General features: G+C 40.1%; 2 protein-coding genes across 3 annotated transcripts in view; one reads left to right on the forward strand and one right to left on the reverse strand.

Annotated features, from left to right (window-relative positions):
- Positions 1-267: 267 nt before the first annotated feature.
- Positions 268-7352, reverse strand: RCCD1 (RCC1 domain containing 1). Of its 2 annotated transcripts, XM_003755537.4 has the most exons (7): positions 7098-7352; positions 5983-6355; positions 5772-5893; positions 2653-2748; positions 2286-2456; positions 1918-1947; positions 268-1464 (listed from the first exon to the last, which is right to left on the reverse strand). In XM_003755537.4, the coding sequence occupies exons 1-7, from the start codon at positions 7303-7305 to the stop codon at positions 1316-1318; spliced, it is 1149 nt and encodes a 382-aa protein (XP_003755585.2). In that variant the 5' UTR covers positions 7306-7352; the 3' UTR covers positions 268-1315. The 2 variants fall into 2 exon arrangements, with proteins under 2 accessions (XP_003755585.2, XP_031811477.1); XM_031955617.1 differs by lacking the exon at positions 2286-2456.
- Positions 7353-15525: 8173 nt separating this feature from the next.
- Positions 15526-18623, forward strand: part of LOC100927542 (protein regulator of cytokinesis 1) — a 29167-nt gene continuing 26069 nt past the window's right edge. The window contains exon 1 of the mRNA XM_031949350.1: positions 15526-15530. Within this exon, the coding sequence (XP_031805210.1) occupies positions 15526-15530 (5 nt within the window). The remainder of the gene's footprint in view (positions 15531-18623) is intronic.

The following is an 18623-nucleotide window of genomic DNA, read 5'->3' on the forward strand; positions in this document are numbered from 1 at the left end:
CTGAGCACATGCTGCTATGTTCATCACATTAAATAGTTGTCAAAAGTTTGAATGTCAATTTGTCCTGTATATCTAGCCATTTCACAGTGGACATTTCATTTTTGCAAATCAGAAAATTCAAGGAGGTAAAACTGATTTGAATCCCAGTGTCTCTCCATTGTACTGAGCTGTTTCCTGATGAAAGAGTATGCATCATATAAAACAAATTATGGTTTATTTACATTATAAAAGTTGAGTATAAAAAATAGTTCTTTTTTCTAAGAATGCTATAAATTGGAATCAGGAAAATGTTGAGCCGTTTACACTACAAGAAACTATCAATGTATTAATATGTAGACTTCAGAGAGTGGGAATGTTTTCCCACATGCACTGAAGCAGCGATCCCTCCCTCACATGGAACCTGAGACCTCATTTTAAAGATGAGAAGACAGAGAGGAGTAAAGAGACAGTGGAAACTAACTCTGAACTAACAAGTTGGAAGGCAGAGGCTGCAGTGCTATATTCTACTATACAGTTCTATAATTCAGCAAGAAAGAGTCTCTTTTTTGGGGGGGACCCTACTGGCTTACCTGGTATCTAAAGGAAAAAAAAAGGTTGATCACAATACCATATTTCATGCATTTAAAACATGGTCTAAGGTGGAGGAATTATAACATGAAAGTAAAACATTTCAATAAAATGTCAAACATCTCTACAAAGTAGGAAGTGTCAAGGTTTTTGTCTTTCTAAAGTGTGTGCTGCCTTCCCTTCACTCCAAATATATCTGTTCCTAAGTAAAGTTCAATTCCTAATCTAGAACTTTGAAACCTGGTTCAAGTGGAGAAAAGGTACATCACCAGAAACTTGGGTTATGAATATTTTTGGCTGAAGTGTTGCCAAAAACACCTTGAATATATTTAGCATTTTTTAGATTTTTAATGGTTGTATTCAGAAACTTTTTTATTGTTGGCAAAGTTTTTTGTTATTCTGATATTCAATTACATGATCCCCCAGAGTTTAGTTTTCGTATAAAATTACAAATCTGTCATTAGCATTTCAAAACTACCAAATATGAGACCTGAATTATCTTACTGAAAGTTTACAAGATTTTTTTTCTTTTAATCAAGCAAATTTCAGGGTTGGGCTAGAGGAAGTAGGGATGCCCCACACTAATCTTTTGGTTTCTTGATAATTGCCAATAGCAATACAGATGGTAAACAGGGGCAAGAGTTTTCCATCCTTTTTTCCTTAATTTTGTTTTCTGTACCTATAAAAGTACACAAAATTGCCTCAGATTCTTCAAACTCAATGGGGTTTTGTCCAATTATCCAGGAAGTCAGTCCTTCCCTTTCACAGCATACACATAAGTATTCCATGGCCCACAGATCACAGCTTCCACATGGAGCAGATTATCTGTGAAATAATCTACCCGTTGGGGCTGATCCAAACTGGCAGTATTCTTGTGACCAAGTTGGCCATATTTACCTGGAAGTAAATACAAAAACAAATGTCCTCTGCCATTCACTCTCACCAACCTCACAATCTGGAAATAACTCATCTTTCCCTGATCACCACTCCTACTTCCCAAGTCCCTTAACAAAAGGAGTTAATTCAGGTTGCCATCATCAGCCCTGGAATACCAATGGTAACTGGAAAATGTAAAAACCCTGGCACACCAAGTACTACTTCAAAAAGCTGGGAAAAGCCAAAGGGTTCCAAGTCTCATTTCTAAAAGGGTCACCTCTCTAAGCCTTTCTCTAATGCCCCTTGTAGACAACACACAGAAGGGCCTACTGGTACAGTCCTCAGGGCCAGAAAATTTAGTTGTGGACTTCCTAAAACCCCCTCCTTAGTCTTGGGCCCTTCACCTTTGTAACTGTGATCATGAACTCTGCCGATACTTCTTCCCCTGGCTTTCCTGCAGTTAAGATTACTTACCCCAGCCCCAAGTGTAGAGTTCACCATCTCCTACAATTGAAACAAAAGTGAGGCAATCACCATGCCTTTCACAAGGGCATTTAGCAATCAGCCAACAGTTTAACCCTCTTGGAAGACCCTAAAGAGGTTCTCTAGGATATCCAGAAGCTTCTCACAGTGAATAGAAGAGGTGTAGAGTTGTGTTGGTGGTTTTTTTTTTTGTTTTTTTGTTTGTTTTTTTTTGGTGTGGTGGAAAATTGACTCAGTCCTATCAGAAGTTCTTAGCCTTACTGGTAGCCTCTAATCTTCCATTTACCCTCCCAGCCAGAGGCTGATGAAGCTAGCTAGTGCCACAGTCACCAAGTAATCTCAGGCCCAGCCTTACTTACGAGTCACCACAGCCGTATGTCGGGATCCACAGCTGGCCTTGATGACCTCTGAGCCACTGGGAAGATCTAGTAAGGCTGGGAAAGGCTGTATTGCTATGAACTGAGCAAGGTCTCCATCCCCATCTGTGGCTGGTTTCTTTGCTTCAGGACTGCACGAGGAGAGCCCAGAAGCTCAGGGACAAAGAAGCAATTCTGTTTACTGAGAAAATCAACAGCAAAAGCTGGCATAGTATCTGAAATGGACTCATAAAGGGACTGGGTGGATTTTGTGGTAAGAAGATGGCTAGGAATGCTATAATTTAAGTGGGCATTTTGTGGGACCAGAATGAAAGAAATGAGAGGGGCCAAATAAAATGTAATTCCTTACCACCAGCCACTGTCTTCTCTCTTTCTGCTATGGTTCTGGAAGGCAATGCAAGTTGCCCAGATTCATTCCAGCCCCAGATATAGAGATCACCGGCCTCTGGGGGGGGGGGGGGGGGGGGGGGAGAAGAGTTTTTTATAGTTAGCACTTATAGAAAGCAGATGGAACTACATACTTCTCAGCAGGGTGATGGACTTAAAACTGGTCAACACTCAAGTATTTGTAAGATTTAACTATGTGCCAGCTACAAGTTCTAAGGATACAAAGAAAAGCAAAAATACTATTAACCCTGTCTTCAAGGAACTCCAATTCTATTGGAGAAGACCACAATGCAAACAGCCTTGTACATACACAATCTATTTGGTGTAAACGAGAGACAGTTATCAGAGGGAAGGCATTAGCAGCAGCCAATGGACCAGAAAAGGCTTTCTAAAAAGTAGGATTTGGGCTGAATCATCACAGAAGTCAGGAGGTGGAAGTGAGAAGGGATAGCATTCCAGGTATGGCAGATAGCTAATGATAAAGAACTGCGCTGAGAGATGGAGTGTCTGAGAAACAACCAGTAAGCCAATGCAGTTGGATCTTAGAATAAAATGAAAGGGTAGAAAAGTATAAGAGGTGAGAAAGGTGCTAAGGTGAGAAAGATGGTGAAGGATTTTTGAATGCCAAACAGCACTTGATACTTGATTCTAGAGATGAGGGGTATCACGGCTACACCAGCAATTTAGGACAAATCATCTTGGCAGCTAAGTAAAGGCTAGATAGGAGTGGGGTGGGACCTAAGGCAAGGAGACAAAGTAGAAAGCTATTGCAGTAGTGCAGGTGTGAGATGATGAGAGCTTGGGAGGGGACAGGACTATATATGCTGCAAAGGTAGAAATAAGATTTGACAGTGAAACAAATATACTGAATGTGACAACTAGATCAAACCTCTGAATGGATTTTGGAGTGACAGAACCCACAAATATTAGGAGTATAAAAATTTTCCAGCTTAAGATTTCTTGGATGGACTTCCAGAAAAGTCTGTCTCACTGGGTAGGTGGGCACATGGCCCAGCACTGATAATGTAGCAGGGTTAGTCAAAATACAGCAGCACTGGCTACTCTGGCCTGGTTTAGAAGGCTGTGGATCAGCAGACCAGCTGCCAGACCTTCAAGGCAACTACAGAAGGCAAATTGTAATAGAAGGGACTTGGCCAGGCCTACCCAGCACAGTATGAAAGTCTGCAGCACTACCGACCCCAGGGCAGTCTCTAAGGACCCCTGTCTCTCTGCAGAGGAAGCTCAGAATAATCTCTCCTTTACTCTAGGAGCAGATTTCAACATTTAAAAATGAACAAAAAAGCAAAAAAAGCTCTGACCTAGAGACCTACTATGGAGGAGGGAAAATCAGAACACAAATCCAGAAGAGAACAGCAAATGCAAAATGCCTTCAAGTGAAACATCTAAGGGGAATATGAATTGTTCTTCAGCTAAAAAGGTTCTCTTAGAAGAGTTCAAAAAGGATCTTAAAAGAGAGAGAGGAAAAAAAACTGGAAAAAGAAATGAGAGCTATGCAGGAAAGATATAAAAATTTGGGAGAAAAAAGCCAACAGTCTAGAAAAGGAAACACATAAATTAACTGAAGAAAACAACTCCTTAAAAAATAAATTTGGTGAAATGGGAAAAAACCAACTCTTTAAAAAATAGAATTAGAAATGAAATGAAATGAAATGAAAAAAAAAAAAATCCACTGAACCAAACTCCTTTAACAATAAAATTGGCCAAATGCAAAGGGAGGTTAAAAAAAAAAAAAAAAAAAAAAAAAAGCTAACTTTAGAAAATAGTTGACTAAAAAGTAGATTTGGACAAATGGAAGTAAATGACTCAAGGAGACATCAAGAATCAGTCAAACAAAATTTTTAAAAAAGAAAAAAAACAGCTCTAGGAGACAATCTAAGAAGTATTGGTCTCTCTGAAAGTCATGATGAAAAAAAGAGCCTGCACAACATCTTTTGAGAAATCATCAAGGAAAACTTGATGAATCAGCAATGAAAAAATACACTGATCACCTCATGAAAGAGACCACAAAATGAAAAATTTAAGAAACATAGTAACTAAATTTCAGAATTATCAGATCAAGGAGAAAATACTGCAAGCAACCAGAGACAAACAATTCAAATGTCAAGGAGCCATGATTAGGATTACCCAAAATCTAGTAGCTTCTGCATTCAAAGATCAGAGGGCTTGGAATATGATATTGTAGAAGGCAAAGGAGTTTGGACTATAATCAAGTATCAACTACCCAGTAAGATTGAGCATTATCTTTCGGGGGAAAAAAATGGAAATTGGGAATTTTCAATCATTTCTGATGAAAAGACCAGAGCTGAACAGAAAATTTGATCTCCAAATACAGAACTCAAAGAAGTATAACAAAGGAAACAGAAGGAAAAAACCCACTGTTTTGTTTTAAAGATTAAAATGTTTACATTCACATATGGGATGATGCTAGTGTAACTGTTGGGAACTGCAACTTTGTCAGGAAGGGGTTATACTTAGAAGTATAGTTAGAAGGGGTATACTTAGAAGGTATAGGTATAAAATGACTGTAATGTGATTATATAAAAAGGAAATTGGGGATGAGAATGGGAGAAGAGGAAAGAGGAGGAAAATGGATAGAAGTTGCGTCACATGAAGAACCACAAAAGATCACAGTTGAGGGAAAGAAGAGAGGGGGATGACCATTGTTGGAAGCGACTGTGACACATGAGTTGGTTTTGTGTCTCCCTGAGTGGCCAAAGACTTGGACGAAGATATAGATAAGGATGGGAGATGAATCCCAATAGATGGGGAGACTGGAAAGAATTGCAGCCTGCAGGTTGGATGATGGAGCCTCCTCCTCTATGCTGGGACTATTAAGCCATTCAGCTCCTGAAGTACTAAGTGGGTCCTAAGTGTGGCCTCCGCCACAACTCAGTATCTTTGTTTCCCCCACAGTGGGCTCCATGTGATAGCTACTTAATAAAAACTTAACTGATCATCAGACCCTGTCCAAGGGCTTTCTGCTTATTATCCCCCAAGGAAATCTCTAACTGGGGGGAGGGAAGGAGCCCAAGTTACCAAGGAACAAGGAGAGGGACTCACCACTCACGCAGAGGGAATGCCATCCGCCAGCTGCAACTTGGGCCATGGCTAGCCCCAGAAGTGCCTCCACTGGTCGGGGCACCAGCTCTGCCTCCAGGGCCCCGTGGCCCAGCTGTCCGAGTCTGAGCAAAGAAAGACGGATGGGCACTGGGGTTACCGAGCTCTCTGCCTGGGGCCGCCCACTGCAGGCTCAGGGCTCCCACCCACTTACCTGCCTGTGCCCCACGTATACACCTGCCCCATTCCACCCAGCAGCAGGGCATGCTCTGCCCCCAACACCAGCTGGCGGGCCTTCAGATCAGGACACAGGGGCTGGGAGAAAGGCTGCATGGGGCGCACGTACCACCCAGGCTCAGGAGCGAGGGGTAGCAGAGCAGGATTCGGGGGGTCTCCCCGCTGCAGGATCTGTCGCGTCCACAGGGGTGTGCCTCGTAGCTCAGGGGCTGCAGCCCAGGCCTGCATCTCTGCTGGGCTTCCTTCTGTCTCCGTGCGCAGCACAAGCAGGTGCTGCTCCGAGGCCAACAGGTCCCTGCAACCCGGGAGCTGGCCATTCACAGAGCCGGACAGCACCAGGCGCCCGTCTCCTGGAGAGGGAGAAACCTTGGTGTCGGGGCTCGTGCATACCCACGTATGGGGGCTGTACAAAGGAAGATCAGAGCTCTCCAGGCAGAGAAACCGTGACACGCACGGGGCTGTGGTCCCCCCTGAGCCATCCATTTTCTTCTAGAACCTGAACTTTAACTGGCACTACCCTGCCTCACATCTGTTCCTCACCTGTTCATCCAGACATAAAACCCAAAAGTAATTATTATTTCATGATTTGCTAGATGAGCAAAACCCACCTTTGTAGCATCAGACAATCTAGCGTTTTTAAAAGGAAATTATTTCCCGCCCAATTTTTGTATGGAAGTTCACGGGATATCTCAGAGCCTTCCAGGCGTTCTTCTAGCTAACAAAACGGGGTCAGGCAGTATTACGCCCAGCAGGAGGCGCGTCAGCCCCAGAGCTTCCCCGGGACGGAGGGGTACAAGAAGATGCACGGAACGGGGGAGGGAAGCTCTGGGGCTGCAAGCTCAGAAGGGGGAGGGGGGTCTAAAAAAGCGGTGCAAGACGAGAAGGAGAGAGGAGTGGAAGGAAAAGAGGGAGTAAGGAAAGGGGGAATGCAAGAGGTGGCGGGGGAGAGGGCAGAGAAGGGGAAAACTAGAACGGGAGGGGAAAGGGAAAAAGAGGAGGGGCAGAGGGAGAGGGGAAGAAAGGAGCACGAAGAAGGAGGGGCCAAGGGGGAGAGGAGGAGGGCCGGGGCGCCCACCCCTGCCCCGCGCTCACGAGTTAGGAAGCCCGTGAAGCTCCAGCTGGGCCGCACTTGGGTAACCTGGGCGGCGGCATCTTTCTCCGGGTCTCCCGCTCCGAGGCCTCCCACCACCAGCGGCTCGGGCCCCTGTAAGCTGCCCCGCAGGCCTCGCTCCGAGCCCAGGGCCTGGCCGAAGCCGCGGAACCCGAAGCCGAACCACCCGGGCCGGGGCAGACCTTCCATCCCGGGCGCGCGCGCTGCGGACAGCGCCCCCTGCTGTCGCGGAGCAGCGCGCGGCCCAGTCTCCCAGGGGGCGGGGCTGAGCTTGGGGTTTGTTCATTGGCTGGGAACGAACGGCCCCCTGAACCTTGCAGGCCGGGGCTGTAGAACCTTGCAGGCCGGGGCTGTAGAACCTTGCAGGCCGGGGCTGTAGAACCTTGCAGGCCGGGGCTGTAGAACCTTGCAGGCCGGGGCTGTAGAACCTTGCAGGCCGGGGCTGTAGAACCTTGCCCTGCATAGATGGTGCTTTTCCTTCCAGGACAGTGATGGATTTGAAAAGCGTAAAACTGAATCACGCTTGTAGATTTCCTGCGGTTTTTAATATCTTCCAGAAACTAGCGGTTTGTCTTTGAGCGAGGGCGTTGCCCCCGCTCTAAGTGGGAATAATGGAGGGATGTCCCCTTGCCAGAAGGCAGGACTTCGGATACTTATAATTATAAAGTAATGGTCACCGCGTTGTGACAGTTATCTGTAAAAATGAAAGCGCCAGCATCGTGGCGTTGTAAGGCTTACAAAGTGCCTCCTAATCAGGACAAATCCAGCCACCCAGATTGCCTACTCGGGACGCTCCGAATGATGCACAGAAAGCATTTATTAGCGGGCCATCCTGGCCCGGGCCGCAAGGACAGCAACGATGCCCACAGCAGGACAGAGAGCCACTCCCCCGAACTTGTTCCCAGCTTTCATACATCTCAGACAAAGAACCCCCAAATCCCACCCTCTCTATGTTGTGACTGTTCCCATGAGCCTCTATTCCCCTATCGGGCCAGCCAGGGATGCAGCAGACAAGGGGGTGGGCAGCTTCTTCCGCCCCTTAGGCTTTTCTAAGCCCTTCTTTGGACAATGGAATGTAGTTCAGGCCTTATCTAAAATCACCCCTGACTCCAAAGAGGCGGAATCTGGGGCCTTAAGGCTTCAATCAATTTAGCTAACAAGTCTCTGATCAATATGTGCTTAATCTGTAAATTCTTCGCCTTTCCACACATAAATATTATCTCACTGGATCCTCACAACTCTGGGATCTAGGTGCTGTTATTATAAATGATAAGTATCTTACATAAGTTGTTGAAAATGAAAAGCTGTTTATTTCCTTATGATGTGAGAAATAGAAGAACGCAGAGTTCAAATCATGGTAGTGAAATTCTTTGTTCCCTACTCTTTCTCTGCCCACAATGGGTATCATACCTTTACCTGTGGATGCTTTACATAAAGGAATATCAATTTTGATCACTGAAACCTAGCAAGAGTTTACGTCTAGCTCGCTTTCTTAAGGATCATGCCTTAAACCCAGATTTCTTTTTTTTAAATTTTTTTTTATTATTTATTTATTTATTTTATTTTATTTTATTTTTTAAACCCAGATTTTCCTGGCTTTCATTGATTGACCAACTAAATAGTGCCATCCTCTCCCACCCCCCAGTCTCACTCAGTCTTTGGGTCTTAATGACACAAAATGAGTATTAATAGCAATTGTTTATGCTTTGGTTAGAAACCCTGAGGGTTTTCCCTTCTCAGACTGATTTTTTTTTTTTTTTTGACTAGGTTAAAATGGCCATTCTTTTTTTTTTTTTTTTTTTTTAATTTAATAGCCTTTTATTTACAGGATATATACATGGGTAACTTTACAGCGTTAACAATTGCCAAACCTCTTGTTCCAATTTTTCACTCTCTACCCCCACCCTCCCTAGATGGCAGGATGACCAGTAGATGTTAAATACATTAAAATATAAATTAGATACACAATAAGTATACATGACCAAAACATTATTTTGCTGTATAAAAAGAATCAGACTCTGAAATATTGTACAATTAGCTTGTGAAGGAAATAAAAAATGCAGGTGGGCATAAATATAGGGATTGAATTCAATGCAATGGTTTTTAGTCATCTCCCAAACTTCTTTCTCTGGGCATAACTGGTTTAGTTCATTACTGCTCCATTGGAAATGATTTGGTTGATTTCGTTGCTGAGGATGGCCAGGTCCATCAGAACTGGCCATCATATAGTAATGTTGTTGAAGTATATAATGATCTCCTGGTCCTGCTCATTTCACTCAGCATCAGTTCGTGTAAGTCTCTCCAGGCCTTTCTGAAATCATCCTGTTGGTCATTTCTTACAGAACAGTAACATTCCATAATATTCATATACCACAATTTATTTAGCCATTCTCCAACTGATGGACATCCATTCAGTTTCCAATTTCTAGCCACTACAAAAAGGGCTGCCACAAACATTCGTGCACATACAGGTCCCTTTCCCTTCTTTATAATCTCTTTGGGATATAAGCCCAGTAGTAACACTGCTGGATCAAAGGGTATGAAAGTGGCCATTCTTTATCTCAATTCTTACCTACCCTTAATCGCTGAATGAATGGGAGGTTTCAAACTGAGACCTGCTAAAGACCTTAGCTTAAAAAGACCAAAGTCTCCCGAGATCCAGGGCCATCTCTAGTCATCCTGATCTGTATCTTTCCACTGGATCCAGAGGGCTCCAGAGGAGTGAGGCTCTGCCTCATTTAAATCCAATTCGCTTGCATGATAAGGCATCAACCTCCAGACATTGTCATCCTCTTCTAGAAGGAAAGGCAAACAACAAACAACAATCTGAATTCCTTGATATGTTTATTGCCAATCCACTGGTACCTCCCTTGGGAAGATGAAACATGTATGAAGAACATTTGTCCTTTAAAAAAAAAAGCATTGGAACGGACCACTATAAGCATCGAGATGTGGTAGTTGACCTTTAGTCTTAATATTGTAGGATATTATCAAAATAGGACTTAAGCCTGGAAAAAAAACCTTAGAAATATAAGACCCCTTATTTTCAGCATTAGTTTTGTTTGTACAAAAACTTTTCAGTTTGGTATAATCGAAATTTTCTATTTTGTGATCAGTAATGATCTCTAGTTCTGCTTTGGTCATAAAGACCTTCCCCTTCCACAGGTCTGAGAGGTAAACTATCCTATGTTCCTCTAATTTATTAATAATTTCATTCTTTATGCCTAGGTCATGAACCCATTTTGACCTTATCTTGGTGTACGGCGTTAAGTATGGATCAATGCCTAGTTTCTGCCATATTAGTTTCCAATTTTCCCAGCAATTTTTATCAAACAGTAAGTTAAGACCCCTTATTTTCAAAGGAGGAAACTAAATTTATAGCAATCTATGAATAAAGCATTTAACTCAGACATTAGATGTTTTACTCTTCCCCTAGTTACCCCATCTGAAAAATAAGGGCGTCTATTGTCACTTATATATGTATATGGTAGAGAAAAAATACGGATGTATATGTATATATAGATAGATAGATAAGTAAATAGAAAGTATTAATGCTTTTGAAATTTGAAAGCAAGTACCCTTTTTACTTTATCAAAAGAATTAACAACCAAGGCTTACAGACTAAACAAAATAAAATCTTTTAATCAAAAGTTATCTAGTATTCCATTCACAAATAGCATTGTAGTAAATATGCTCAGACTCAAATACTTTACAGCCTCCTCAGTAAACTAATCATCAAAATAGTCGCCACCATTCACACTGGAAAAACAAACAATTATAATATGCAATTGCATGAGCAACTAAGGAAAGTCCATTGAGTTAGGTTTTTGTTTTTAAAAAAATTTTTTTTAATTAGGAGGTGAGGGAGAAGGATTTATCTTTCCTCCCAATATCTTCCCTTCCCTCCCCCCTCCCCCATGATTTTTTTTTAAGTGTACATAGTTCAACAAAACAAATTCCCACATTGGCCATATCTATATCTCAGTCTGGGTTTTTAAATCTATTTGATCCATTTAAATCCATTCTGGATTTTAAAGTCTCTGGCAGGAGATGGGTAGTGTGATTCACTTCAGTCTGTTGGTTAGTCATGGCATTAATTGAAATCTTTTGCTGTTATTTGTCTCTATAAGATTACCATTGTGTAAATTATTCTATTTCTGCTCAATTCAGTCTGCATTAGTTCTTTGAGACCTTCCCCCTTTCCTCTATATCTATTTAATAATTTCTTACTGCACAATAATAGGTTATTATTGTATGTTTATACCACACCTTGTTTCAGCCACTCCTAATAAGTGTACACCCCCTTAGTTTCCAGTTTGAAATTATATTAAAAAGAGCTGTTGTGGAAACTGAATGGATGTCCATCAGTTGGAGAATGGCTTAATAAATTGTGGTATATGAATATTATGGAATATTACTGTTCTGTAAGAAATGACCAACAGGATGATTTCAGAAAGGCCTGGAGAGACTTACACGAACTTATGCTGAGTGAAATGAGCAGGACCAGGAGATCATTATATACTTCAACAACAACTATATGATGACCAGTTCTGATGGACCAGGCCATCCTCAGCAACGAGATCAACCAAATCATTTCCAATGGAGCAGTAATGAACTGAACCAGCTATGCCCAGAAAAAGAACTCTGGGAGATGACTAAAAACCATTACATTGAATTCCCAATCCCTATATTTATGCCCACCTGCATTTTTGATTTCCTTCACAAGCTAATTGTACAATATTTCAGAGTCTGATTCTTTTTGTACAGCAAAATAACGTTTTGGTCATGTATACTTATTGTGTATCTAATTTATATTTTAATATATTTAACATCTACTGGTCATCCTGCCATCTAGGGGAGGGGGTGGGGGGGGGTAAGAGGTGAAAAATTGGAACAAGAGGTTTGGCAATTGTTAACGCTGTAAAGTTACCCATGCATATATCCTGTAAATAAAAGGCTATTAAATAAAAAATAAAAAAAAGGAGAAAATAAAATAAAAAAATAAAAAGAGCTGTTGTGAATATTTTTGTACTTAAGGGTCATTATCCACAAAGACTAGACCAATTTTCGACTTCACCAAAAATGTAATCCACTGAGTTATTCTTAAACAAGTGTCACATATGTATAATAAATAGGAATCAGAACTAAAAAGGAAAGAGAAGATTGGTCTGGAAAAACTGAGCAATACTTTTGGTGATCTAGAGCTATAAAACGAAACAATGTTTTGTTTTGTTTTAACATTCTTTCTCTCAATGGCGCTGTCTGGCTGTGAATTCTGAAACACTATGATCTAAGAATAAAAGTGTCATATGTCCCAAAGAATAATAGAAAGAAACATAGTCCAGAAGCTGGAAACTGAGTGGATGTTCATCAATTGGAGAATGGCTGAATAAATTGTGGTATATGAATATTATGGAATATTATTGTTCTGTAAGAAATGACCAGCAGGATGATTTTAGAAAGACATGGAGAGACTTACATGAACTGATGCTGAGTGAAATGAGCAGGACCAGGAGATCATTATATACTTCAACAATAATACTATATGATGATCAATTCTGATGGACGTGGCCCTCTTACCAAATTAGTTTCAATAGAACAGAACTGAACCAGCTACACCCAGGGAAAGAATTCTGGGAGATGACTATAAACCACTAGATGGAATTCCCAATCCCTCTATTTTTGTCCACCTGTATTTTTTATTTCCTTCACAGGCTAATTGTACACTATTTCAAAGTCTGATTCTTTTTGTTCAGCAAAATAACTATGGACATGTATACATATATTGTATTTAACTTATACTTTAACATATTTAATACGTATTGGTCAACCTGCCATCTGGGGGAGGGGAGGAAAGGAGAGGAAAAGTTGGAGCAAAAGGATTTGCAATTGTCAATGCTGAAAAATCACCCATGCATATATCTTATAAATAGAAAGCTATAATAAAAACATAAATAAAAAAGAAAAATAGTGGCAATAGGACATAGATTATGATGAATGGCACTCAAGTGGCATAAATGACATAATCGAGGACATGGATTACAGAAAAGGAGTTGAGTTTGTCATATAGCAAAACTGTGAATATGAATAGGATGCAATTACTCATAAAATGCCAGTGGATAGAAAAATGGATTAGAAATCAGAATCCAACAATATGTTGTGTAAAAGAGACACCCTGGAAATGGAAAAACACATGCAGAGTTAAAATAAAGGACTGGCTCAGAATCTATTTTGCTTCAACCCAAGAAAAAGGGGCAGTAGCAGCAATCATGATCTCAGACAAAGCAAAAGCAAAAATAGATCTAATTAAAAGAAATAAGAAGAGAAACTACAATTTTGCTAAAAGACTTCATAGACAATATGAAAAAGTTTTTAGGTCAATTTCTCTGATAAAGACTTCATATCTCAAATATATGAGGAACTGAATCAAATTTATAAAAATAAAATTCAAATGAACAAAGTGGAAAATGACTTTTTTCATAAATTTCCCTTTTATAAAAAAGACTGATTAAAAATATTTTTGTCACATAGGTTCTTTTCCTTTTCCAAACAAAGATAGTTTGATCTATCTGGATTATACACTATATAGGGGTATTCCTGGTTCAAAGAGGATGTATAGTTTTACAGCACTTTGGATATAATTCCAGATTATTCTCCAAAATGAATGAACCAGTTCACTACGCCACCAACAATTCATTAAAGTACCTATTTTCTCTCATTCCCTCCAGTATTTATGATTTCTGATAAGTGTGAGGTGGCACCTTAGTTGTTTTAATTTGCTTTTCTCTAATCAATAGTGATTTGATTTGCTTCAATATGACTGATAAATGCCAAAGGACATGAACAAGCAATGTTCAGATGAAGAAATTAAAGTCTTCCATAGTCATATGAAAAAGTGCTCTAAATTGATTGGAGAAATGCAAATTAAAACAACTCAGTTATCATCTCACACCCATCTATCAGAACAGCTAAAATGACAGAAAAAGATATTGATGAACACTGAAGGGGATGTGGAAAAACTGGAACACTAATTCATTATTAGTGGCATTGTGAACTGATCCAGCCATTTTTGAGAGCAATTTGGACCTATGCTTAAAGGGCTATAAAAGGGTGTATACTCTTTGGTCCAGCAATGTTACTATTGGGTTTGTATCACAAAGAGATCATAAAAGTAGGGAAAGAACTCACATGTATAAAAATGTTTGTAGCGGTTCCTTTTGAATTAGAAATCAAGTAGATGTTCATAAACTGGGGAAATGGCTGAATAATTTGTGGTATATGAATGTAATGGAATATTATTGTTCTATAAGAAATAATGAACAGGCTGATTTCAGAAAAGCCTGGAAAGATTTACATGAAATGATGCTGAGTGAAGTGAGCAGAACCAGGATAACAATGTATATAGTAACAAGATTATGTGATATTCAATTGTGATGGACTTGGATCTTTTCAATAATGAGGGGAACCAAAGTAAGGACAATAGACTTGGGATGGAAAATACCATCTGCATCCAGAGAAAGAACTATGAAGATTGAATACAGATCAAACATAATATTTTCACCTCTTAAAAAAAATTTGTCTTTTATTTCTTGTGGTTCCCCTTCCCCTTTTATTCTGTTTTTTTCTTTCACAACATGACTAATATGGAAATATATTTTAAATGATTTTATGTATAACCTCTATCAGATTGCTTGCTGTCTTGGACAGGGAGGAGGCAAAGGAGGGAGAGAAGAAACTTTGTAACGCAAAATCTTATAAAAATGAATGTTGAAAGCTATCTTTACTTATAATTAGAAAAACAAAATCCTATTGGGGAGAAAAGTAAATTTTTAAAAATTTCCTCTTTGTTCTGCTTTCCTGACCGTCAGTTCCACACATCGTTTCTTGAAGTGAGTTCTTTATTGAACTGGACAATATAATTCACTTTACATAGATTCTTTGTCTTTGAGTGATGCTTCTTTTGCTCACCTTAGTCTTTCCGCCCAGAATCCACACCAAATTGCTGGAGCCTTCCCACCCACCACTCCCTCCAGCGAAGGAGAAGCGTCCCTTTTTCAAGGAGGCTCCACCCCACCGGGAGGATTGAATGTTAAACCCGAGCAAGGCTTTTAGGTTATTGGCTAGAGCACCTTGACTTTGGCTTTCACAGTGGGGTTTTGGGAAACTTGCCAGTTGTTTCAAGGCTTGCGAGACTGGACGAACTCCAGTTAGGGCTCGTTTAGGACCGGACAGACTTAGGGCTATTAATTTAGGGACTAGATAAATAGGGCTTTAGGGAATTGACGGGCATTATTCGAAGGTTCAGACCGCCGCGGACCAAGACATCCAGGATTGGACGTGTTTGGATCGGAACCGACTGGAACCCGTGCTCAATTTAGCTGGGAAAGGACCAGACCCTATCCTGCTGCCATGAGGTGAGGTCTACAGTGGAGCCTTAGGGGCAAAGGCCTGGAATGAAACAATCGCTGCCCTAGAACCAGGAAAGGTTCAGCAGAGACCTTGCTTTACTCTAACAAATAAGCTCCAGCCCCAAACTTCAGCAGTGTTTGACTTAATAAATATTTAGAGGTTGAACGGAGGGAACTTGCTCCTCTCAATTCTGTCTGTTCTTCTATTAGTGTTCGGGAGCAAATTTCAGAATTACGGGTAAGAGGGGGAAGGAGAGTGGCGCGAATTTAGTGCTTGGCACAGAGATGATTAATTCTCTCTTTTTTTTTTTAATTTTTTTTTATCTCTTCTTTTTTTTTTAAATTTTTTTATTTAATAGCCTTTTATTTACAGGTTATATGTATGGGTAACTTTATAGCATTAACAATTGCCAAACCTCTTGTTCCAATTTTTCACCTCTTATCTCCCACCCCCTCCCTCAGATGGCAGGATGACCAGTAGATGTTAAGTACATTCAAATATAAATTAGATACACAATAAGTATACATGACCAAAACGTTATTTTCTGTACAAAAAGAATCAAACTTTGAAATATTGTACAATTAGCTTGTGAAGGAAATCAAAAATGCAGGTGGGCATAAATATAGGGATTGGGAGTTCAATGTAATGGTTTTTAGTCATCTCCCAGAGTTCTTTCTCTGGGCGTAGCTGGTTCAGTTCATTACTGCTCCATTGGAAATGATTTGGTTGATCTTGTTGCTGAGGATGGCCAGGTCCATCAGAACTGGTCATCATATAATATTGTTGTTGAAGTATATAATGATCTCCTGGCCCTGCTCATTTCACTCAGCATCAGTTCATGTAAGTCTCTCCAGGCCTTTCTGAAATGAGATGCTTAATTCTCATTTCATTGACAGATTCAGTTTGTGGAGGGGTATTATGGTAAAGCTGTGAATTAGAACCACCTGGGAATGGTCTGTAATTAGATGTGGATCTCCAAGAAGGGTTTTTCAGGAGAGAAATGATGGAATTAGGCCTGTGCTTGGGGATCCCTACCTGGAAACTTTTATTTAAAGAACCTTTTATGATATCCTTGAAGAGATCATTCCGCTTTGCCTTGAAGAGTTCTACTAGGCTAGAACTCAACTGCTGTCTCCTAAATTAGTCCATTCCATCTATTTTTTTTTTAAATGAATTAATTCTGAACTATTCAGTTTTTTTTTTTTTTTTGTGGCTTCTACCCATTTATCTTAATTTTGATCTGAGTAGCTAAGCTAAGCAAAATTAATCTCTCTGCCATGATAGCCTTAAAATATTTGAATATAACGATCATAGGGTCTGTAAATATTCTAGTTCCCTTACTAATCCTCATATGGCACTAATTTGAGCACCAATATCTTCTTGATTAATAAATTAATAGATACAAATACAGAAAGGCAATGACCTTCTTAAGATGCATCAATTAATACCATGTTCTGACTTGACCGGTATTTAGCATGTAGTTATTGTTGTTTGTCCTTTGTTCTAAAAGATGATCATGACATCGGAGAGCTGATGCCAAGACATGTGCCAGAAATGGATTTAAGTAAGGGAGGACTGTGTGAAGTCACCAGCCTCACTTTCTTCTATGACCATCATCAGGATGACTGTAGATGGCCCTGAATCCAGTGGGAGACCTTGGCCTTTTAAAGCTAAGCATTTTTTTGGGGGGTGGGGGGAGAATCCAAAGGACTGACTTTATTTGTCTATGATCACATGACTTGGGAAGGGCAGAGTTAAGACTAAATAGTGGGGACCCAGGTTCCTTGCTCGGTGTTCTTGCTGTAAAGCTAAGCTCTCTGTAAAGTCAAGTTTTGCCCGGTCCTCAGCTCATTTTGTGATTAAGGCTAGATTGCTCTCTCTTTTTTTTAAAATTTCATTTTTTAAAATTATGTAGCTTTTGATTTCTCTCTTTTAAAATTTAATTTATATTAATTGCTTTTTATTTTTCAAAATACATGAAAAGAGTTTTCAACATTCATTCTTGCAAAACCTTGTGCTCCAAATTTTTCTCCCTTTCTCCCTCTGAGATAGCAAGTAATCCAATATAGGTTAAACATATGCAATTCTTCTAAACATATTTCCACATTTATCATGCTGCACAAGAAAAATCAGATCAAAAAGGGAAAAAATAAGAAAGAATATTTAAAAAAACAAGCAAACAATAAAAAAGGTGAAAATACTATGTTGTGATCCACATTCAGTCCCCACAGTCTCTCTCTAGATGCAGATGAATCTCTCCAACACGTTTATTCCAAGTGGCCTGAATCACCTTTTTGTTGAAAAGAGCCACGTCCATCACAGTTGTAGATCTTTCTTAAACCTTTCTTTAAATCTAAATCACTATGCCTCTCCTTGATTGACCAACAATAAGTTCCAGGTCAAGTCCTGTTTAGTCATTGTTTAAGTCCTGATTGGCTCAGAGTGAATGTAAATAGCAATTGTTTCTATTTTGTCCAGAAAACCAAAGGGTCTTCTATCAGATTATTTTTTCTTTTTCATTAGATAAAAGAGGCCATTCTCGACCTCATTTCCAGGTTCTCCCTCTATAATCAGGGCCATCTGCAGTCATCCTGATATATATCTTACCACTATTAATCTATATCTTGCCATTGGACCTAGGTGACTAAGGAGGAGAAATGAGGCAGGTGACCTTGCCCAGCCACCTCTCCCTCACTTAAATTCAATTTACTTTTATGTCATAGCATCACTTCCCTAATGTCACCGTCCTCTTCCAGAACAAAGGACAAATAATAATCTCTGAGTGTAATAGTAGGAGCTGCCCACTGGGGACCCAAGTGGAACTGACCAGTCGTACAACACTGCTCTTTTCTTCTTTTCGTTTTCTTCTCTTTGTCCACATAGGTATGTCATACTCTTATATTCGGGTGCTCTGCCCAAATGAATGTAAATTTTCATCACTGAAACCTCCAAAGATATCTTGGGGTTTACAGATTAGCACATTGTAGTCAACAGATAAATTCTTGTTGATTAAATACAGTGGGTCTATTGCTTTCCTTGATCTGGAACCTAATGTAGCTTTTCTAGTTGCCCAGATTTCTCCCATCTTGTCATCAGGA

The sequence above is a fragment of the Sarcophilus harrisii genome, chromosome 2, assembly GCF_902635505.1.
Source record: "Sarcophilus harrisii chromosome 2, mSarHar1.11, whole genome shotgun sequence".
Classification (NCBI taxonomy): domain Eukaryota; kingdom Metazoa; phylum Chordata; class Mammalia; order Dasyuromorphia; family Dasyuridae; genus Sarcophilus; species Sarcophilus harrisii.